General features: G+C 40.2%; 1 protein-coding gene across 1 annotated transcript in view; it reads right to left on the reverse strand.

Annotated features, from left to right (window-relative positions):
* Positions 1-739: 739 nt before the first annotated feature.
* LOC114144605 (lysyl oxidase homolog 4-like) overlaps positions 740-24,430 on the reverse strand; it is a 31,706-nt gene continuing 8,015 nt past the window's right edge. Inside the window, exons 5-15 of the mRNA XM_028017628.1 lie at positions 19,129-19,167; positions 18,809-19,016; positions 17,378-17,558; positions 10,868-11,022; positions 10,602-10,769; positions 9,907-10,069; positions 7,594-7,837; positions 6,218-6,333; positions 5,261-5,397; positions 1,793-1,904; positions 740-1,671 (exon numbers count right to left, since the gene is read on the reverse strand). Coding sequence (XP_027873429.1) covers positions 1,601-1,671; positions 1,793-1,904; positions 5,261-5,397; positions 6,218-6,333; positions 7,594-7,837; positions 9,907-10,069; positions 10,602-10,769; positions 10,868-11,022; positions 17,378-17,558; positions 18,809-19,016; positions 19,129-19,167 — 1,594 coding nt within the window. The 3' untranslated portion in view covers positions 740-1,600. The remainder of the gene's footprint in view (positions 1,672-1,792; positions 1,905-5,260; positions 5,398-6,217; positions 6,334-7,593; positions 7,838-9,906; positions 10,070-10,601; positions 10,770-10,867; positions 11,023-17,377; positions 17,559-18,808; positions 19,017-19,128; positions 19,168-24,430) is intronic.

The raw sequence follows: 24,430 nt of genomic DNA on the forward strand, positions 1-24,430 counted from the left end.
TTTTCATTTAGCTTAACAAATTTTAATTTTTAATACAAATAAGTATTTTTAGTCTGTTGCTCCTTTAAGACTAAAATCCGTAACACTGGTATGATGTGACCTAATTACAAACGATGCTAATGATGTTACGTATGTTAAACACATTCTAGCAGAATAGCTTAGGAACGATAAAGCTTCTGGTGTGGGCATGTTGGTATGGAGGCCCCCCAAATTAAAATCTGCTTAGTACCCCAAAAGTCTTGGGTCGGCCCTGCAGATTCTTCAAGAAAAAGTACAGTAACAAAGTTTTATTCTCCACTCGGTTTTAACTCTATGTTTCCAGCTCTATTTTTCCTCACAGAAATCTGACATAGATGTAGCAAAAACTCTGAGTGGCTTGTGGCTTGAAGAACTGAGTCAGTGACAATAAAAATAAAAAAAATGGAGCGAGGAATGAGACAGACACCATGTTGCACCTCTGACTGCCTGAGTCATGCCCAATCTGTGACGAAAGTTAATGAAGTGAAGGAAAAGTCACATGTATCGGCCAAAGTAACCACAGAGTTAGGTTATAGAGTTAGATTGTGATTGGTTAAAAAATGACGAAAAAAAACCCCCAATAATAATCAACACGTCTTTGGAGGCAGCTTGCAAAATTTCCATATCCTGACTGAAAACTTTTAACTTTATTCTTATTTCTCTTTCGTTTTAGCTGGCAGTCTCAGGCCCTGCCCACAAATAACCAGTACTGACATGATCAGACATTTTGTAAATCTGACTTTTATTCTTTCGCTACTGTTACCAAGTACTCTGAAGCTCGATGCAATGGTACAACCAGATCTCATGTTGCTCCCTTGTGTTTGACAAGGAAAGATCAGACAAAGTGGAAGTATCTGTCATAATAAAATTAACAATACAATCAAGTTTCAACTTCAAAGTACATTAAAATTCTGCATAAATTAAAGAACCTGAAGAACAATAGTTGAGAGAGGTAATATAAGACTGTACATGACAATACATTTGCAATACATTACAGTATTTATTTAAAACAGAAGCAAAATAGCACCATGAGATGAAATAAATCTAAAAGAAAACTAAAATAAAGAAAAACACACAGTTCTGACAGTAAATCCTGGATGTTGTTACGTGGACGGTGAACGTACTGGAAGTCCATTTTGTTTACTTTCGTAAATATGTAGACAATTGAGTGATGCACGATACAGGTTCTCCTCATGTGCCTTCGTCTCACTACTTATAACTGTGGCTATGATTTAAACAAGGCGTTAACATTTGTTAAAAAAAAAGGCATGTTTTTGAATCTGTAAACTGTTTTATCACAAATCATGGTCCAGCTTTTGTCTTCTTTTGCATCCCTTTCTCTTTCTACATGTATTCTTTATTCTTATTTAATGTTCAAACAAAAACCAAATCTTCTCACAACGCTCTATCACAGGACCCTAAAAAACAACAAAAATAAAAAGCCATTTATGTCCTTTCCTTCCGTTCACTTTCTTCCCGTCTCTCTCAGCTTTTCCGATTTACTGTTGTTTACTCTTCGCCGCCTGACTTCTGAGGCCTGGAAAAGAGCCGTACAGTTCAAAAAATGTACATGTTCCGTAATTCACAAGAAGTTGTTGGAAAGCTGACGCTGGTGGTCGAACAAGTCCTCCTCCTCGGCGCTGTACGCGTCAGCTGATGAGAAACGAATAAACCAAGAGATTTTTTTTAAAAAAAAGCATAAAAAGCAAATACGGTAATCAGTACAAATTCTTCAATACGTTGAAGGGTTTTTATGTGCGGCATGCTGCGTTACCTGCATGGCAGCGGAAGAGATAAACTCGTGCTCCGTCGTACTTGCACCGGCAGCGCATCGCATTGTTTTGGAAATCAGACTCGGCCATGTCCAGGCTGGGGTTCACTTCAACCTGCACAAGAAGAGAGACGAAAGGATAGATAAATATCATGACTTATTATCACCTTCCACATATTCAGAGAGCATTTATTAAACGTGAACTTTTTTTTTTTACATCTTGTCTGTTATCATTTATCTGATAAACTTACACAAAGTGGTGCGTAGTAGTCAGTGGCGCACGCAGACATTTTGGAGGCCAGGTGTTCAAGTGGGGGGAAAAAAAGGGCACCTCGGCTGTCTGAGTGGCGTGAGATTTTTTTTGTACATGCATATGTATCTAATGCAAATCATAAGCCATATGCTAACAAGCTTGAAAACAATACAAATAGTTAAGAAAGATTGTCAAGCAAAGTTACAAAAATGTGGGACGTTTACATAGTTTAAGAATACTACCTTGGACTACACACTAAAAAAACAACAAACAGTTTTAGAAGGGCATGTTTTTAGAGTGTTTCACTAATGAACATGTGGTATGTATATGTATTTCCCCCCTGAATCAGTACTTTGTGGCCCCAGATTTTGTTGCATTTACATCTGCGAGAATGTTTGGGTTATGCCTGTACCACATTTAGAAACTGAGGATTTTGCCCGATGTTCTTGAAAGAAACTGTGATCAAGATCACCCATGAACATCAATTTTGCCACAATTTCTCAGTTGCACTAAGGTGTGTATTTGCAGCCCTCCAACAGACTTTCACTCCATCCATATTTCCATCAACTCTCATCAGCTTACCCGTCGCTGCTAAAGAATTAGTCCCGACAGAATGAGGCCACCATTATCGTGCTTCTAAGTGGGGATGGTGTGTTGCACGTTATTAGTCTCCCACTCCATACTGTTTAGCATTAAGGCTTATTCTCCTTAAGATCAGAGGAACCTTCTTCCAGATGTTTGCTGTGGCAAGCCCTAACAGGAGTCATTATGGCTCTCTTTCAACATTGACTTCCTTCTTTCCCACTCTCACATAAAATACAGATTTGTAGAGTGAGCAACCAAATGGCTCTCTTGTAAACAGATTCCCCCACTTTCTTCTCTCCAGAGAAACCACATGTTCCTTGGCTGCTTCTCCGATTAATGCTGTCATGATTCGGTAGGTTTGCAGTTTTCAGAAGATTAAGTTAAAAGCGTCTCTTTGAGATGTTCAAATTTCAGAATATTGTTCTGTAAGCTAGCCCCTGCCAACCACAACTTTCTCTCTGTGTGCCTTGATCTTCGTACAATAGCTGGATTTATAGTAAGATTATGTTACTAATTAGGTGACTTCTGGAAAGGGGTCGATAGAGCTGGATTTCACTTACGGGCATCAGATTAAAAGATGACGAGTACAAGAACATGTCACCCTTTTAAGATTTGGTTTTACACGTACAATCCGCACTACAAACACACTGAAGTTTGTGGCTGTAACTTGAGAAAAATGTTTAAAAAAAAAAATTGGCCAGGCACTTCAGATTACTGAGGAGTCTGAGGTTGATGGATTCGTGAATTCGCCTCTGCTCTGAGATCAGCGGCTTCCTCAAGGCTCCCAGGGTCACATGGGAAAACCTGTTTTGCTCTGGACAAAACGAAACTGTACATTTTGTCCTTTTAAAAAAACAAAGGGAAAAACCTTGGGGAGAGCAGGGGGGGTGTCAGTTCTCTGGACGGTTATGGAACAACAGCTCGCCGGTCCGAGAAACCACAGGATTATTGTTTTCTGCTTTTCTATATGGCATCGAATGTATAAACTCAGACGACGGATGACATCACTTTCCACTGTTATCTCTGCAGAGGGAAAGGGGGTTGCAGAAAAAAAAGCCCAGAGATGCAGATGATGGTTTGGAGTTTGTAGCCTATCATTAGACTGCAGTCATGGTTGGTTGCCATGGCGGCTTGTTTTCCACTCTGTCTGCCTCCCATATATAAGAAAATGAACTTTCCTGATGCACACATCAAACAGATAACCTGACCGCATATTCATTAAAGCGGCCCAGTTTTAATTTTTTTTTTTTTATGTACCGTTTAAATGGTGCGGTCCTATTTATATTTACAGCCTCAGGATTCAGGGTTAAAAATATTCATAACTGTTATTCTTTTCGGCAGCTTTCAGGCAACGCGTTTGGGAACGTGAACTGGATCTGCTATAACGTGTGGGAGACCGGAGAGCGATTTCGGGCCGCGCGTTTACAGCCTTTGGTGTAAAACGCTTCAGCTTCGCGACAGTTGATGCTTTCTTAAAAGCTCTCGTAATAATGTGACACAAAGGGGCCACAAGCCATTTTACGGGACAATGAAAGTTGCGTTAAAAAGCCTGGGAAGGTTGTGCTGCTGATCTTTCAGAAAGCGAGTGCAACCGGGGGCTGAGGTGGACGTGACTCATCAGCGTAAATGTATGCTGCTTAAAGTGGCTGCCTGGTAAAGATGCAGAAACACCCAGCTGCGTGAAAGATGAACGAGGATCCACGCCCTCCGTCGCGAGGTTACGGGGAGCTTATCTGCGTTCGCGACCACAAAATCGTTCTGCCGGGTCGAGCTTGGCCAAACACGGTAGGTCTCACAAGTGCAAGACGTAAACAATCTGAATTCAGCACAAACAACCAGAATAAAAGAGAAAGAAAGAAAGAAAGAAAGAAAAAACTGTAAACACAGTCCTGGTGATCCTGCTGAGAATAAATAGAATAAATGATAGAGATGCAGGAGGGATGAGTAGGTCACCGCAGCAGATCGGATGTCTCGGCGCAGATGTGGACGAGCTCACGTTTCAACCTGTAATGTGCTGACTGAGCTTTTCCTCCGCCACTAGGTTTGTTCTCTCTATAAAGGGCGGACTAACAGTAGGTCTGCTTTCTATATAAATCTAGACTAAATTTACTTTTCTTAAACACGCACACACCCTTAAGACTGCGTTTCTGCTGTACACCTGACTGACTGGAGGGCCAGCCAAGAGCCATTTAGAGAAAATTACAGCCTTTTATCGCAGCTTTTATCTCATGTGTGCCTTGAGATGTCGAAACACAAAATGCTTGCTTTACTTTTCGCCCCCACCACCACTTTCTTGCCCGACACGGGACCTCGCCACCGAAATCACTGATGACGTTTCAGCAAGAAGATTAAAAATAAGGATTTTCACAGTTTTCCCAGTACACCTGTTTTCTGTTTTTTTTTTGCCACCCATTTTGAATGTGTAAACACGCAAATTAACTGCTGAACGACTGCATTCATTTCCACAGAGGTAATGAATGCAGAGAGGATGGATGGATGGAGAAAGGAACAGGAAATGTAGGAAAATACAGATTTCCTTCATGCTCTTTTGAACCAAAAATAAAACTCCAGATTTTCCCCAAACTGGTGATTCCCAGAATGCTGTTTTTGTGTACTTTTCTAACCGGACTGACCTGAAAGATGTAGTCACCAGGTCGAACATCTGTGATGTCCACCCACTGGCAGTCGATGTCATGGCGGTACGTGTCCCAGCAGCCCACGGAGATGCCTTGCTGGCCCCAGTTGTAGCAAGCGTATCGCTTATGGATACCTGCAGGGGTAGAAAATACAAATATGGGACATAATGTACGTTACATCTATGTGGTGCAACATTTCTCATGGTAGTCACTGTGGGTTGAAAATACCGGATATAACTGGTGTGTCTTTTTAAAGAATAAAAACGATCTACAGTCAATGAAAGATTTACCGGCACATAATGAGTATAATGCTGTTCTTTTTCTCTTTGTAGCAATTTGGTCTTTACTGTATAGATGATTTATATAAGCTCTCTTGTGTTTAATCATTGTTTTCTCCCCCAAACCTTCGTTATCTTTTGAAGTGGCTTTGAACAATAGTTCTCTAGACAACTTTACTTTTAAGATTTGATGTCCTTTTTTTTCCCGTTTCCCTAACTCTGACATGTAATTATTTCACACATAAAAAGCTTTTAGCCTCAAGGGATAAACCAGTGATTTGACATCAAATACCAGACAGCTTTGCAAAGAATAGTTTTTAAAGCAGATCTTGGGGCACGTTGTAATGATCCATTTGTCACAATTACGCATTTGTTTCATTTTCTATCTAAATACCTGTGTCATATTTAGACAGCCTGCAAGTTTGACAAACACAGAAGAAAATAGTTGGAAATTCCCAAAGAGCTGTTTGCTCCAAAAAATCAGCACAAAGAGGAGGACCACCTAGACCTGTCACTTCTTTACTTGTCCTCTCTCAATGCAAAATATGTAATGACGTACAAGGAGAGAAAGGGAATGAAAAAGGAGTGACCCAGAAATAACGGAGAGAGCTTAAAAAAAGACCAAAGAACTCTTAATCTGGACCACTGTCACAGAAGGGTTATTTTTTTTTCTCACCATCGGGGCAGTAGGTGTCCTCCAGGCAGAAGCTGGCCTTGTGACCTTCAGCCACCTTAGTGCCGTTGAGGGTGAGCAGATCGTAGTGGGTGAACACCTCGATGCTGTGGTAGTGTCTGGAAGCAATGCATGGAAGAAACAAACACGAAAAAAAAAAAAAAAACACAGTTATGAAAGGAACTCAGAACAGCCTTCATAAAAACAATCCTTGTGTTTCTTTTTCAGTCTTTTGATTTTATATTAGTATGAAATACGACCGCCATAAATGCGGCTACGGTTCCCTGCAGCTGTCAGACGGGCGTGATGAACAGCTGGGAAAGGCTCCTGGGAAAAGGGAAGATTTCACTTTCCAGTTGTGTTTCTTTGCCTCGTAGAGCAATACCCAAAGCAAAAGGTTACCAAAACTGCAAGTGAAACCCTGTGTTTGCTGGTGGCGAAGGTAGCAATTGGGTTGTGGTCGTCCTCCTTGTTCTAGGACACAGAACCACAGCTGCTGTGATAAGGACCCAGGCGTCTGTGACGTAGGTCCTGGTCACGACTGTGACAACAGGGTTAGCCAGAAACAAGGATGCTCATAGTAAACTTTATCTGTGTTTGTTAAGTGACAGGCGTTTAAAGGGTGATTACTATTTATAGACAGCAGTCTATTTTATGCTGCACTCAAGGATCTCATTTCACTTTCTAAACCTTGTGTTTGCTATTCATGTAAGACGGCAGAGGTTTAGTTTGGAATCTGTCCAGAATCGTGTGCAGCTCGTAAAGCCTCAGAGCAACACACTTCTGCTGCTTATCCTGGATGGTTAAGACCACAGACTTTAACGTGTTCAATCGCCCCCATGACTAATCACTTTGTAGACCGGTAATTGTGAACTTGTGCCACAGATTCTCAGTTGGATTGAGGTCTGGACTTTGACTGGGCCATTCTAACATATGAATGTGTATTGATCTAAACCATTCACTTGTAGCCCAGGCTGTGTCATTGCCTCTGGTAGCCTCTAACAGGATTGACATGTTTTTAGCTCTGTTCATCTTCCCATTAACTCTGACCTGTTTACCTGCCCCCATGATGCCGCCACCACCACCATGTTTCGCCATGTTTTCAGCCACACAAAACCAGGCCACGGTGGTAACATTTTGGTCTCATCCGACCAGACATTATGTTCTTTCATAAAGTTTCTTCCAACAATAACCTTTTGTTTTCTTGCCACTTTAGCTTAAGGACCAGATTTGTGGCGTGCACAACTTGAGGTTGTCCTGTCAACAAACCTCCCCTTCACATTAAACGGTACCTTTTTTTAATTCAAATCTAAATATTCGTCGGAGAATTGAAGCATCTCTTAAAATACGAACTCTGGGAGCCTCCCTCCCATCCTCACCTGTGACACTGATGCCAGACCCAACTCTCCCTGGTGGCTCGCGGTCTGAAGTCAGCCAGTCCCATGTTCATGATGCGGGAGGAGAAGCGCAACAGTCTGCGATGTCCGTAGGGCCAGTTCATCCTGGCGGCGGAGGAGGACAGGCAGTTCTCCTCGTTGGCGCAGGTCAGCAGGTGAAGAGGCCGGTCCTCCAGGTAGGCCGACTCCTGGACGAGCTGGGCGTCCACCACAAGGTCCGGAGCGGCTGCAGGAAATCATTCAGGTTCAAAACAAGAAGACATTCAATCTTGTGCTTAGCTGCTTAAAAAAAAGTTCATATTTGTATGTACAGTATATAGTCTGTGTTTGCTTCCTTGCTCTTCGTTACAGCAAACATAAGGAAGGAGAGTTTCTAAAGTTAAAATAACCAGTTTCCACATCCACAGTTTTTTCCCCCCATTTTCTAGTTTGCCACACTGACACACAACACCAGATGATACATTGGAGTTGAAGTTCATTCATGTGTTGACAGACTGTGGTGTCCGATTTTCTGCCTGTGAATGATCTCAACAAATTCAAGAGGTTAAGATTGGTCAAAATTTGAAGAAAAGTTTCCATTCTTATCCCGCTGTTGTGAATATAATTTCCACCACCTGATGGAGTAACGTGGAATAAAATTCCCAGCCGCTGGGAATCCGCTGGTGTCAGGAACTGGAGGATTTTCAGCCTGATGGACCCTGAAGTGTTAACAGCGGGTTGGAAATTAAAAATGTCCATTTCAGTATATGCACCATAATAAGGCTACCAGGTTGTGGTAACATCAACGCTCAAAGTCCAAGCTGTTGCAATCAGAAGACGACAATATGGGCTGTTTTTGGTGTTTAAGGTGAAGCTACAGAAAGCAGATATGTTGATTAAGCTGTTTGAAAGAAAACTGCGCTTTCTAAGACATATTAAAACTGGTTGCAGTTCGTTCAAACTTCATGAGGGAAGAACTTTCAGCAAGGATTAACAGCGTGCATAGTGTGGTCATCTCAGAAAGATTGTTGCTATACTTAAATAGCTTCTAACACACAATTAGTGACTTTTTCTGGTGTTAGTGGAGAGTTTTGGAGGCTCTGACCGGTAGCGCCCCCAGAAAATCTTTCAAGGGGCAGCCAGACCACACCAGTAAAAGCTTTACGGCGGCTCAAAATAAGATAATAAAATTAAAAGATGGATCGCTCTTAAAATTCTGGCAGTACAATTAACTTATCACCTCAGCCACTTAAAAGGTGCTCACAGGCAAACCCAGCTGTCATTTAGCAGTTCCTCCCAGCAGCAATCAGACCGGCACCAGTGCAAGACTGGTTACCATTATTAATATCACCGAACAATTATTATTTTTTGATTGTTGATGTCGATTTAATACAAATAAATGGTATTGTATGTTGATGTTTGACTGTGAGTTGTGGTAGGGTCCAAAGTCAACCAAAAAGTAAAAAAAATCAAACATGAAAGTTTAATTGACCATGCACTCTTTGGACCGCTGCTCTTTAGAGAGCGGTCACTCTTTACACTGACAGCAGGTCAGTGAATGCACCATACTAAGCTCTAACAGGCTCAGGTTGCAACTTTGAATCACCGAGGCACTGATGAAGTCAGATAAAGCGCAGACGAGAAAGACGCCATTTAAAAGAAAATTATGTTTTTAAGACGTGTTGAAACATGGCGGCAAGAGGATGAGCGAGAGCCAGACTGTCAGCAGATATGAATGGAGTACAGAAATGTTTCTCTGTCTTACGAGTGATTGACTTTGCAGAACTGTCCTGGACATTGGGAGCCTTTTGGAAATCCAAGACTTAATGTAGGGAGACGTTTTCTACAGTACACACAGGGACACTTTTGGTAATGCTAGCCATGCTAGGCCAGGTGGTCAAATAAGTTGCTAGAGAGAGTTTAAAATATGATTTTGACTTTGTTTTACTCCCTGTTTTGTGTGTGCAGGTCCCTCACACACATCTGGCTCCATTGCTTGTGTTCTCACTGTGCATAATGGCTGAAATTGGTATCAGCACGAGAACAGAAATCAGCTCCGAAATTCTGATTGGTGCATCTCCTTTCAAGATCAAAAAATAAGAAAAGTGGCAGACTTGTGGGATAGATTTATAGTGTGGTTTTAAATGAAGACTTTCCCAGCAAGTGGAGACAAACAGCTGCGAAGCAGAAATACCAGTTTCACATAATACTAGATCCCCACAAAGCCTGTAAATAAACTATTGCAGTGTAGCATTTGCTAGAATTTTATTTAACCATCTTTTTTGCTACAAATTAAGTCGCTGGGTTTGGACTCACTCTCCACACATGTCACTCCGGCAGCCCTGCCGTCTCCCCCTCGGGGACAGTAGACCTGACCGTTCCTGCGACACTGCTGGATGGACATCTCCGTGCCCACGCAGTGAGTCCCACTCAGCAGCACATCCCTGGCGTCGGAGGATCCCGGCCAGAACCAGGTCTCCTGAAAACACGGAGCACATTCAAGCACAAAAATAATTAGATGCTTAAGTCCTTCTGGAAAAACAACGTGGGACAATTAGGAAGAATTTATTGCAGAGAAGCACAACACAGTAGGCTCTACTATAAACACCAGAACACATTTTTTTATGGGCACTATCAGTACACATTATCACATTTTCCACTCTTATTCACAATTTGAAAACTGCTTGTTAAATGTTCCAAGCAGCTTCCCCCCCAAAAAACACACTCAGTCTGCCGTTTCCATGCACCGTTCTATTTTCAGTTTGTTTGCTCTGTGAATTCCCCTCTTCCCCCCCCTCTTCCGATCTCTCTTCACTTCACTTTCCCTCTTTTATTTTCAGCGCACTGGAAGTGGACGTTTGAGAAGCCTGTAATTACTGCAGGCCTCAGTAATAACACAGCACAGTCATACAAACAGCAGGATGGCGAGAAAGAGAAAGAGAGAGAGAGAGAGGAGAAACACACAAAGAACAAAAGTTCACAGACAGAAAAAGAAAACGACCAGAATTCACCTCATGAGCTCTGGAGGCGAATCCCAAGCCGAGCTGTCGGCAGACCACCATGGCCTCGCTGAGGCCAAAGTTCTCGCTGCAAATCGAGCCCCAGCGCATTGCTCCTCCGACCTCCATCAGCACCTCCACACGGCCCTCTCCACGGTCCCTTCCGCCTGCCAGACGAATCTGGATCCGCAGGGAGGAACGAGCGTCGCAGTTTCAGAGCAGAGACACTCACTCATGTACTTTGAACATAGAGATGTGTCTTTGTGCGCTCATCTCACGGTTGTCTGGATGCCGGTGTTGGGGACGTTGCAGCGGACAGCCACATCTTGGGTGTGTTTGCAGGTGTAAAGTGGTACTTGTTTGTAGACACAATCCATGATAGACCTCTCTCTGCCTGTGCACTGGACGCTGTTCATGTGGATGGGACCAGTACCTGAGGAGGACAGGCAGAGAGACAAGATAGAGTTCACATGCAAACTGCAATGCTGCTTAGGGTAGTGCAAATATACAGCTCTGGAAAACAACAATTAATCTGCCGTTTCCATAAGAGTTTACTTGAAATGATCAATTTCTCTGATTTTACTCCTTACAGGTAAATGTTTGAGTAAAATGAACATTGTTCTTTTATTCTATGAACTACTGATAACATGTCTCCAAAATAATAATAAAAAAAATTGTATTTATTTGGAGAAAATGAGAAACGGTCAAAATAACAAAAAAAGATGCAGCGCTTTCAGACCTCAAATAATGCAAAGAAAACAAGTTCATATTCATGTAGAAACAACAATACTAATAATGTCCATAATGGGGTTGAAAAATGACAGTGACCACAACTTGAAATAATGACTAATAATAAATGACAAGTCATGCCTGAGATGAGAAAATGAGTTTTTTTTCATGCTTAACTTTGTCCTCAAATTTAAAATGTCTAAACTTTATGTGCTCTGAACCTTTATTTCTATAGAACATTTTAGAAAACCACTAGGTTAGCCAAAGTGCTTAACATTAAAACAGAAATATGTAAAAAAGAAAAAAAAAACAAAAAACAAGACAAACATACTAAAGGTACATGACAGGTGTATTTTAAGGTGCCAATGAATAAAGGTGTGGTTTTCCAAACATTTAAAAACAAAACAGAACAAGAGGAGGCCTGTCTGACATTCAAGGGTAGTTCAAACGCAATACCAGTGACATCCTTGACTCCGCATAACACTACATGGTGTCAGAAGACCTTACACATAAAATAGTTCCATCACATTACAAACGTATTGCATAAAAAAGATTTCTGAAGCAGTCTTCAAGTTCACAAAGTTTGCATGGTCCACATATCCGATTCAGCTGGACTCTTTCTACATTCTGGCATTTTCTGACATTTTTGTGCAAAAAACCCCCCTCAAAATTATGCAGGCAACTGTTTGGACAGCTCAGTGGCAGCACAAGGGGACTTACGCACAATTCTTAATTCAGATCTTAAATTACCATCCATAAAAATGTCAAAATGTAGTTGTGTCTAGTCAATACACATTTTGAGATATGTAGAATGGTCACACGAAACCGATTTTACGATAAAACGGCCTGCCATACATCTGGAGCTATTCTGGCGCTTCATAGGCGGTGAAACGTCAGGCTGGGTGAGTTTGATGTTTTGCAAACTAATTGGAGATACGAGCTGGTTAGAGATTGGAAGAACTAAGCATTTATGAGAGAAAAATCCGAAAACGTTAATGATAGGACGCAAATTAGCCAACATTTTGATGGATGGACCAAGATGAGTGATAACAAGGGACCAAGCAGCACGACTACAGCAGGTTAGCAAGCATTTTCTTTATGTGTTTGTGTTTTTGGATGCCTTCAGGGAACACAGAACATTAAAGGCAGCCTATCAGCAATGCTACGACACACGTGCATTAATACATTAATCTGCTTGATCAGTTCAAATCAATCCATACTAGGAGACCAGAAAAGGGCACACATTGCTTTATCGCAAAAGAAAACATTTTAAGAAAAAGTCTGAGTTCAAAGTGAAAAGGATAATATCTAAATATACAGAATACATATCCAGTTGTTTTGGTGTTTTTTTCCCCCATTAATATAAAGCTTCTTTTTTTTTTACAAGCTCAAGAAAATTACAAATGCAGTCAGTAATTCACTTCCTGTGTGTTTAGTTGACTGTATTTGTGTTGTAACAACACTATGACTGGTGGAGTTGTAAATGAGGGACACCATAACACCTGTCAGAGAAGGAGTGAGGAGAAAAAAATGGACACGGATGTACATGTACATGTAGGAAGAGGTGGAGAAGGAGAAGAATCAAGAAAGTGGGTCAGAATCTATCAGAAGAAGAGCCAGGTAGAGGTGCAGGACTGGGCTGGCGTTACGTGTTTCCTGGGGATTATATTCAACTCTTAAAATCAAAGGGTTGTGGTCCAAAACCACAGCTTTCTAAGCAATCTAAAAAAATATATAAATTTTTTCCTTGTAATTTAATAGAATAGCTTCGGAGGCTGTCTTTTTGTTCCCTGCCATTTGCTTTGATTTTTATAAGCTGCTTACATAGTACATTTTTGCTGACTGATTTTTTTATTTTTCATTTTGTTATTAAATACATACACACAGTAGTTTTGATTTTTGAAAAAAAAAAAAAACACGAACAAACAAAAAAACAACAACTTAGTGTTATTATAATAAAGTTATTTTAAAATTATGGTTCCACTTTCATCCACTGTGTAATTGGATAAAAGGCCTCTCCAAACCAAACTCCTGGGCTGAATTTCAACCCCATCCCGCCCCTGTGTCCATCAAACCTTGTGAAATTATTGCCAAAAAGCTCGACTTTGTTTTCTTCAGACCATAATACATTTTCCAGCAAGCCTTTGGTAGACTTTTCTCTTGCTTTAGCAAATTATTATTATTATTTTTTTTTTATTATTTTACCAAGCTCTAACCATATTTCTTTGTAAGAAAAGGTTTATGTTTTGCCACCCAACCTCCTGACTCAGAACTTGGCAAACGTTCCTGCAGATCCTTTAATGTTGCTGCAGTTTTTGTAATGTCTGTGTTGCAACAATGTTTTCTCAAATTGATGATGACACTTCACTATTTCCTTGGTGTGTATAATGCAGCTAAAATGTCCTTTGTGCTCGTCTAGCTGACTCGCACTTTTCAGAAAGAAATCCCTTTGATGCTCTGGACGACTCCGTAAACTATTGTTTTGCCGAGAGAGGCGGTGTAGGAAAAAGCTTAGCTCAAAAAGCTGAATTTCATTTGTAAGTATTTAGAGGCATTTATACTGATGGCAAGTACATGCTGACTTCTATTTAACACCAACTTGAATGTGGGCAATACTGAAAATAGCCACATCGCAGGTTTTTAAGAGCGTGTGTTTGCTTATGCAACCAGATTATTTTAGTTATTTTATTTTGGTTCTAAGAGATTTCAGTTTAATGTTCAGTAAACTTGTTACAAGTTATGGGGTCACATAAAAACTGGAAAAAGTTATAAAATTATTTATCTTGGCATTTTTGACAGTGTGTATGCACTTTCTTATATCCACTCTATTTCCTCTAAGTAACAAGTTTAGTATTTTATCCACTCTCCGAATTAAGCGCAAAATAACTTATAGTAACAATACTTATTTTATTTAAAGTATTTATTTTTTTAATTTAAGAAGCAGGAGATTCAAAGGTATTCATTTAAATAAGTCCTATCACCTACTCAGCAAGTATCAGCTTCTCAAAAAACCAAACTTACACTATTTTAAGCATTTCAACAAAGCACACTTCCTCCTAAGTGTCATGCATTTGGTTATAAACTCAAGTAAAGTAAGAAATTATCTGCAGATTTTATTTGTATTTGATGCAAAACACACAAACAATCAAACACTGATGATGAAAAAAGGGACACGAGTGAGAAGGGAACAGTCAGTGGTAGGTAAAATATGTCCAAATCAAACTCTCTTCTTCACCTCATGCAGACTTGGTCCTGCACAAGCACACACATAAAAGGCTCCAAATTAGCTTTGCAAACACAATGTCCATTAAAAGCTCAAATGCCTTCTGGACTTCTGATGTGGTTCTGAAACTCGGGACTCTGCTTTCTAGAAGCCAAACAGATGCCAAATTGCAAAATAAAGGAAAGTTTGTCAGCACGTCTAGGTTTGCGAAGGTGTTTGAGGTCCTGGGAGGAGAACATCAATGCCTAATACAAGAAAAAAAAATATTGCTTTAGACTGCCTACATCTACTGCTTTTTTTAAATCATAACTGCTTATGGTCAAAAACCTATAATAAGCAAAACAGATGCATTTTGTTTGACTTAAAAAACAAAAAATGCCAGAAGACCTTAAGCAATTGTATTATTTCTAAAACTTGTTTTGTAAAATCGTTTTTTTTTTTGCTATGAGGGCCATAAATCATTAAGGGACACAATATGTATACATTAATAAAACGGGAAAGAATGCATTTCTTTTTAAGCTATTTGCTATTTCTATCTCTACAATAATTATTACTGGTCAAAAACATCAATCAAAAATAATTTCCCAGCTTTTCTCACGTCCACTGTCTTCTTCTTTATGCTTGTTTTTGTCCTTTGTATGACATGGGTCAGCATTTGCTCTATTTAGCCAAGTTTGATAAATTTTAATGGGAAAATTAAAGCAAAATACTTTGTGTTGTACCATAAGAAAATATTTTCAGAATTTTAATGTTGTCTGTGAAAATCACACCCTAAAAAGAAAAATAACTGTTTAGTTGCATCAAGCGCTTGAGCCTGCAGGACAAATTCTCTTCATTCCTGAATTGTGGTTGGCGGGGGTCAACAAAATCTTCCAGAGGGCCACAAATGGCCCCTGGGCCACACTTTGAACACCCCTGGTGTAAAATATAGAGTACAGACCAAAAGTTTGGACACATCTTCTAATTCAATGGGTTTTCTTTATTTTCATGACTATTTATAAGGCAATAAATCCCACTTATTAACCTGACAGGGCAGGTTGATCTATGAAGTGAAAACCATTTCAGGTGACTACCTCTTGAAGCTCATCAAGAAAATGCAGAGTGTGTGCAAAGCAGTAATCACAGCAAAAGGTTGTTGCTACTTTGAAGAAACTAGAATATAAGGGCTATTTTCAGTTGTTTAGTGCATGTTTCCACATGTGTTATTCATAGTTTTGATGCCTTCAGTGTGAATCTACAATGGCAATAGTCATGAAAATAAAGGAAACTCATGGAATAACAAGGTGTGTCCAAACTTTTGGTCTGCACTGTATGTAGGATCTCTTTCAATGAGGCAGTGATTTTGTGGAAGGTACTAACTTTGTCAAACTAGAAGAGGTCTTGTAAATAATGGTGTCAAAAATTATGTTTGGTTTTAGGGTAAAGTAAAAATGAAAGCTGCATGATTTATTGGCTAGAACAGAAAAACTTTATCTATATTGCAAGCTACTGTACATCACTGGCTATGCGAGTTGCACAACCTAAGATGATCAAATAATGAAATAGAGGGAATGTCAGGGTAAGCATGGTGATTAGTAGGAGTCAAAAAGGTCCTTAAGTCAAACTCTCTTTAGTGATTCAGAACACCTTGGACCCATTTGGAGCATACATGAAAGACCCTGAAATGGCTCTGCAAACACAAATGAATGTCTGATGTGGCTCTCAGTCTTAGAACTCTCTGCTTCTTAGAACCAAAATAAATCCCAAATTGCAAAAAAACAAACAAACAAAAAAAAAAAAACTAGCAAAACCTCTTAGCAAGTCTGTTTGTGTAGGTGTGCGAGGCCCAGGCAGGAGTCCCTTAAAGCCCTGTAATTAGGCTTTTAAAGCTGATGATGTCATCGAGTGTGTAGCGTCAGGTCGTCTCTGCCGACTGCACAGCCCCGTCTTTACGTTAACTCTTATAGATTAGAAAAAAAGCTCGAGACGCGTGAAGCCACGTCGCTCCGTTCCGACACCCTGACCATGCCACCTAGTTTCAAAACAGCATTTAAAGCAGCACGCACATGCTTTCCAGGAATTATTTCATTAAGGAAAGTAGACAGAAGGAAATTCACCCAGTCTATTAAAGGACATGCTGAGTGCTCGTTTGGGCAGAAAGATAATGGGAGGAAATGAATGTGATTACAGACTGACTGCAAGAAGTACGGCAAGAAGAACCACTTGAAACGAGTGTGAGAAAGCGGGGTCTCACTGCTGTTTGCAGGAGAAAAAAAACAGCAAAGCTCGACTCCACGACAGCCGGCTCGGAGGATGCATTTTCTCACCCACAACAAAAGCTCAACCCAAAATAAATTACGTCCGAATGTTTGCTCCGGCTCGCCACTGATTGCCTGACGTCCCGGTTTCAAAGCGGCGCAAGCTTTTCTCAACCAATGAGTTTGTTTTGACAACAACGCATGTTTTTTTTTTTTTTTGCTGCCCTGACCCTCCTAGTTTAGTTTACATTTTATATAATTGGTCACGAGGAGAGTTCCTCAACAATCAGCAGACATCAAGCTGTAATCATTCCCACCGCGTTTATTTGTCTTCAAAAGTGCGTGGAGATGGAGGATCCAGCTTAAGGAACACTCAGTTGCACTGTGAGGTGTTTAGTCTAAATCAGTCTGTTACTCTGTTCCTGCTATAGATGCAGGAGGAATGTAGGTCAGTTTTGACATTAAAGAGATAACTGAGCCAGCCTAACCCTCAGCCCCAAAAAAAGAGGAAGAGAGTGAAATGTACCTCAGAAAGCATCAGAAAAACCTCAAACAGCATTTTGAATGTACAGGTTAAAGCGTCTATTGTTATTGCTTACCCTGTCCGAGTTGAGCCCTGGTGAGCGCCTCCTTAGCCGAGCCAAAGCCCAGTTCTCTGCAGACCACGCTGGCTGCGTTCAGGTCCCACAGGTGGTCACACACCGTGCCCCACTTTCCCTCTTTCATGACCTCGACACGGCCCTCTCCGAGACGGGGCCCGGCCTTCAGACGGACCAGAGGCTAGAAGAAATCATTTCCAGACAATTAAACCGAATGACAAACTAGATTTTGGTTGTCATACTTTTTTTTCACAAGCCGCTATGCCGTTTTTATTCGCAACAGTTTCATATAAGGTTTCAGTAAAGGGGATAGGTCAGAGTCTTTGACCTGGGGTTCTGTCGAAATATTGTGAGCAGATAATATCTTACCAGCCAGAGACAAGTCTTATAATTTATTCATTTAGTATAAATCCATATCAGTTTGTCCCACAGGCTAAATGCAACACCAAGAGAAGACGAAACCAAAGTGGTTAATGCAAATGCACATTTTTTAACCTTTAAGCTAGCGTCATGTTTGCTTTGCTTTTACAAAAAGGTGAATATTTACATGCTAAACAGAGGAGGGAGGCGGGACGCCAACAATCTTCCTGTCAGAAACATGACTTGAGAATAGAACCAACCAAGAAAATTGTTGACTGTCAGAGTCGCTACCTGGTTAAAAATCTATCTATCTTCACTGATTCATAATTAAAAACTAACATACAAATAAATCACCTCCTGATTGCTGGCATGACAACGGTGTACAGGTTCATAAAACAGTGAGTGCAAATGCTGAATTTTAAGTCCAGTTTGACTTCAACTGGACTTCAGCTTTTGTCTCTGGGACCAATTGATCTAGATTTAAACTAAATGAGGGCACAAAGTGATTTACAGCATATAGGATATAATCTTAGATCCTAAACCATCAATTATCTTAAAACAACAAACATAAATAGCGGCATGAGACATTTTCTAAACAGGACACAATTGAAAAAAGTTAACCGGCCCCACCTAAGAATGTAAAATGTGTTATCTTTTGAGAAAAATGCAACAAATTAGGCAAGCTCAGACATAGCTGTTTGAGTTCATTTAAAGTGAATTCTCCTCGTTAATATTATTTAAAACCTGACGAACCCATAGTGGTGAGTGAAACATATCTTTGAAGATGGTAGGTGCCGTATTATTATTTCAATATAAAATGGAAAATTCATTAACACCGCTCTTAGCTTATTCTGTAAAACTTTAACTTTTGCAGAAGAAAGGAAGCTGGAAAATCATTTCAATTAGCTAAACCTATTAAAAAATTACAACAAGTTTAAATACTGGAATTTCCTCAATTTTACTTGTCTCCAAATGTTTATTAAACGGACGAGCTTCGCAGATGGCCAAACTGTCTCACTGTGATGTTTAAGTTCAACCCTTCATATATTTGCTTCAGTTTTCCACACTAACCGCGACAGAAGGTGGAGCTGGAGCTCTGCCGAAACGCTCGAACGGGAATCCAGGGACGCAGCGGACCACCGCGTGCATGCCCCCTTTGCATGGGACATCACTCCTGGGGAGGGACAGCTGTGCGGGACACTGCGCTAAGGACACCTCCAGACCCTGACACTGCACCTTCTCCACCCAGTAAGCCTTCTTAGTGATCTGGGATCTCAGCCTGGGAAAGAGACAAAGTGATATATGAAGTGCATCAATAACTAGGTTTAAATCAAATCTCTAGATTGAGCTAAATGTACTAATTTATTTCAAGGAGTAAACTTTGATCTTACCTTGATGAGGAATCTGCAATCTTAGAGTCCCATAGTTTCCTGAAGGATAGAGAAAAGAGTTTTTTTTTTTTTTTACCAACAATGTAACAATGTAGCTTTACGTTAAACATACTGAGCAATCCCACAGTCCAATATGTTCCCACGGTCCCTCTTTCTCAGGGATCATTTTCTCCAGTCCTTTTGTGCAATGTGGTCCATTAAATTTTGAATAAACAGGGTGAAATTACAAACAAGAAGGAGGCAAAGCATGATCAAAGAGCACCTCTCAGAAATACATAATGTTAGAAACAGAAATGTAGATTTTCGATTTAGTTGAACCGTTAGACTTTAAAAAAAAATTCCTTTCATTCCTTTCATTTCATTTTGTTGGACCTACTAGTTCCAGGGTTTATTTGTCATCTTGCCTCACTGTTTGTCTATATGTCCACAGTGAATTTCTGATTTGAGAAAACCATGCAATGAAAACAGAAGTTATGAATAGAGCAAAACGGGTCGCCGACAGGGGCTAATAAAAATTGTCTGACTCCAACCGCTGCATGTCAATCTCTGCAGAGTTTTTGCAGATGCCTGCCAAAACCAACAGGAATCTTTAAACTGTGTCTAGTTTCCTTCAGCAAGGGTCTCATCCAACAGGGGCAGCAGTGTTTAAACAAAACGGGGCCCCGTACGTTTGGATTTGCTCCCGTGCAGAGAAACATTGTAGCTGACCGCTCGGGTCAGCCTGCGTAGCCACAGACAGGTGCCATGTGACTGACTCTTTATGAATGAACAAAGTCAGTCAGAGAGCTGAATTTAGAATTTACTGAACAACCAGATGATTCTGGTTCATGATTCATGATGCAATTAAATATTTAGCAACCTAAATAGAAAGAGACATTTCTTCTCCAGGAAAATCCAAACGTTTCAGTGTTTCCCTAGTTATTTTGCACACGTCTGAGGCTGGATGGGTTCATGAAGAAAACAGATTAAGAATTGTTTCACCCGGACTGTATTTGTTTTTTTTTATAGGAGGAATAGTTTCAGATAACCAAGAAAACAGTGTTAAAATAATCAGTCCAATTTATTAAAGCCAAATAAGTGATGACATTGTCCAGGACAACGGAGAAATATTTTACAGTTACAGCGCTGGCGCACTACCATGCATCCTTAAGGGACATCACAGAGTGGCCCCAGAAAACAGCATTCTACTGCCTTTACTCATCTAAGCTTCGCCCTGAAGTGAAGTCATTTCCTTTACTTAGCATGTGTGTGAGTGTGTGTGCGTATGAAAGCAGCTAAAAGAGATAGAGACAAAAAACATAGAGTCATATATTCCATAGCAGAATCAGAAAAAGGAAAAACTTTTGGTTTTCTGAGGATCGTACCTGAACTTAAAATATGAGTAAAAATAACATTTATTTTCATATTCTAGGCACTTCAGAATTATGTGACTAGCTCAAACATCAGAGCAGACATTTGGAAATGGTCATGTTCTGGTTGCAAGTCGGATAATTAGCTAACTGTGCTCAAAGACGAGCTAATTGCTGTTAGCAATACATGCTAATGAGAGGTTAGCATGTTATACAGCATTATCTGCGTGAAAGATTTTGTGAGATTCATCTTATCAAAGGTGCAAATAAAAAGTTTATAGGTTCACTATTAGTCTAACATGTGGCAGCCATATTGGATTTTGAGCTGGGAGATGGTTAGAAACCTTTGATGCTGACAAATCTCAGTGTAACCACTTTCCAGTCAGAAAATCAGTAAGAAATTTTTGTGGTCACTGACTTGCTAATTTTTAGCATGCTAACAAAAACTAGCAACAATTCATTTCTCTTTGTTTTATGTATTCAAAGGCTACAGGAATACATTTACAGATGTATATGAAAGCTTGAAGAGATTTACTGTATGACGGTCACTATCTAAATATTCCTGAGATTTAAAAATTTTTTTAATTAAACTTCAGCAATTTTGACTTCTGAGGGAAAACTTAATGTTAAATTAAGCCTTCCCTGGTCTTAAGAGATGGAGTCATTTAGACCGCACAAGTTTTGGGGTCCAGTGGGATCACACTGACACCATGTGCACTTTTACAAACGTTTTTGTGTGGTTTCAGGCATTTTCTGCTCTCCTTAGCGTCACGCTAGGACCACGTCTAGGAAACTAGAAACTACTTAAGAAAGTTATATTTCTATATTATTTGTCTTTTTAAGAAAAACACAACAAACAGACTAATTTGACATGCTGCTGTACGGCTGTTTCAAAAATGTATTTCAGTATAGTTGTACTTGGAAACAGAGATATGGTCCAGACTATTGGTGCCTGCAGGATATTATCGGACGGTACACACAGTACTAACACTGCACCTGACCCACAAACCTAAACCACACAAATACAGGCCGCATGTGCATAATGCGCATGGCCCGCAAAAACATCGGCTCTAACAGGCTTTTTTTTAAAATCGTTTTTTTTTTTTTTACAAATTATACTAAATAATAAAAACAGCCTATCCGTGTAATCCACGGGAGGATGGAGATTCCCAGGTTCAGGTGGTGTGTCTTTGACTTCCAGAGGAGTAAAAGGTGAAGCAACAAGTTTTCTAGATTTCTATACTTCTGGCAAAGTTTCGATTAAATTGTTTAACCCTGCAGCATTCTTAGAGCGACACTCAGGAAGAGCGAGGCAAATGTCACGGTCGACCAAGCAGGTGACCCGTCAGCTCCTCAGTTTGCGAAACCACACACATACACACAAAAAAAAGCTGTTAAATCAGCAACTCTGCCAGAACAGAGCACACGGTAAAAAGCTCAGGCGGGGTCCACTAAGGGAGGGTTAAAATTTCGCCTACTCATTTTTAGCTAGCTTCACTACATTGTCGCATTTAGCTTGCAGAAAGAGTGCCAATTTAACAACAGTAAACTGACACGCACAGTGTGGACAGCTGGACAGCTGCAGGCGCTAGATAAGATGCTTCCATCTATTTCTAGTTTAAGAGTAAAATTGGGTCAGAAAATGGGTTTTGAGATGCGGTATTTTAGGATATTAGTACTGCAGTTTAGCCTATTAATTTTATAGAGGCGGTTGAGGGGGGTTGTTTCCAATTTTTGCTTTTTCCTCAGTAAAAGCAAAAAGCGTTGTGGGTGGATCTCGGAAGGTGCCACATGAAATCCGCTGAGTCGAAGCTATATGTAAGTGGTGTGTTTCAGCATCTGTTTGCACGTGATTATGTGAGAGAGCCATATTTCTCTGCGTGTGTGCGTGTTTGCACCATTTAAAGCCTTACACAACATGGCGATAAATCAAAGTAAGAGAGACAGACTATGTGGGGGTGTTGGTTCATGGTTTGGAGGCAGGGGAAGAGGGGTGAGAGTGCTACCCATATAATTGCCTGCTCTGCTTGGCAGTGTCTGCCTTGTGGTCCAGCAGTAGCATGTTGGTTCACACACAGCAGACAGGGAAATATGCACGTACATATCTACTCCCCCTGGCTTCCCTCCTTGTAAACAAAGCTCTTTAAAGTCAAGGCTATAACCAAACGCCATGAGAGGATGCTGGGAAACACAGAGCATATGATGTAAGACGGATGTCTCCAGCTTTTATTGGAAGGGTCCATCTTTTTTGTAAAGGGAGAAGTAAGTAAGCACTTTTGGTTTTCAGTTGTCTTTCAGCTTCTGGGAACCAAACAACTGTGGGACGCTCTGTGATGGGTTGGGAACAGATTGAAATTGACTTGATCTGGGAGTTTTAATGGAGAACAATAAAGAGTTGTATAAAGGTTGGGAACAGAGCTGTCTGGGGAAGACTCTCTTATTTCATAGGATCGTCAGCTCGATTGGGTTTTAATGAAATTCTAACAACGCAATACGAGAAGTCACAGTGGAACGAGACGCTGACTCACAAGAAGCTGAAGATAACCTGTTATTACAAACCTCTGCACAAATTCATGGACAATCGGCTCATGGGAGATTTCCATTCTCGCTCCATAACGACCCTTCATCATCCCCACCCTCTCTAGAGTGGCAAAAACTTTAAGGGGTCCCAATGATGCTCTTTCCATAAGAAGAGAGTTTAATAAAATACAGAAAAGGCGGGAAGGCCGGGGTTTTAATCAGGGTGAAATGGAACTGGATTGGAGAAGCTGATGAAGTTACTGTACGCTTCAAAGAGATTGTGAAAGTTATGAAACAATGGAGCTGGGAAATGAATTTAGTGTTTTTTTGTGTGCACAGCAAAAAGCGGGACAGTAAAACATCTGTAGAAATGAGAGAAGTTGGCAGTCAAAAACAAAGGGATCCATTACACCAGAAAAGAGAGGGAAGTGCAGACAGCACACAGTGTCCAGTAGATCCATCTGGCAGAATTAAAGTTGTTTGTTGCACTAAGCACTTGGCCAGAGGGAAGGAAGATGTGATAATATGCACTGATCTGAAACATTCTGATTTCAAATGAACCTTTTCTCCACCTGCAGTATTTTTCTGACCTTTTTTTGTGCATTGTAAACATATTGACTGCATTATTGTCTGTGACTGCAGGTCAAATGAAGGTAATAAACAACAAAGCCGCTTCCCTACCTTTTGAAAACTAAATTAGGTAAATTACTGTTCAGCTAACCCAAACTATCACCATAAACCTTAACCATAATTGGCTTCAAGGTTCCTGTCCTGACTTGTAAAGTCTCCTTACAAGTCATCTTGTACCTTTTGAGCTTTTTCATATGTTGTCAAGGTAAGGCCACAAACGTCTATGTATTTTATTCAAACTCAGTGTATTAGAGCAACATAAAGCAGGACCCAATTTTGAAGCTAATGAAAATGGATTTTGATTTCTTTACAAATAAAAATTATGTTACTTTTAGATATGCTATTATTTTGTGTTATCTGCAGTTGAAACCAGATATTTACATACACTGAATAAAAAGACAAAAAATCTTTTTTTTCCCTCGTTCTGTTGTTAAATCAGACTTAGCTTAGTTAGAATTAGCAAGATTATTTCTATTTGCTAAATGCCAGAAAATTGGGCGGGAACATTTTAAATTTTTTTTGTTGCAATTTTTTTTTAATTCAAAAGTTTACCAACATTTGGTCAGTATCCGGGGTAGCTGTCTTTTAAACTGTTTGACTTAGGTCTATTGTTTTGGGTTTCCTTCCACAAGTTTCTGGTCCATTTCTCCTGACAGAACTTGTGTAATTGAGTCCATTTTGGAGGCCACCTCACTCACACACACACCTTTTTAGATCTTCCCACAACGTCTCCTTTGTGATGGCCACACCAAAACATTGACTTCTTTGTCCTTATGCCACGTTGTAACCGCTTTGGCTGGATG

This window comes from Xiphophorus couchianus, chromosome 5 (assembly GCF_001444195.1).
Source record: "Xiphophorus couchianus chromosome 5, X_couchianus-1.0, whole genome shotgun sequence".
NCBI lineage: Eukaryota > Metazoa > Chordata > Actinopteri > Cyprinodontiformes > Poeciliidae > Xiphophorus > Xiphophorus couchianus.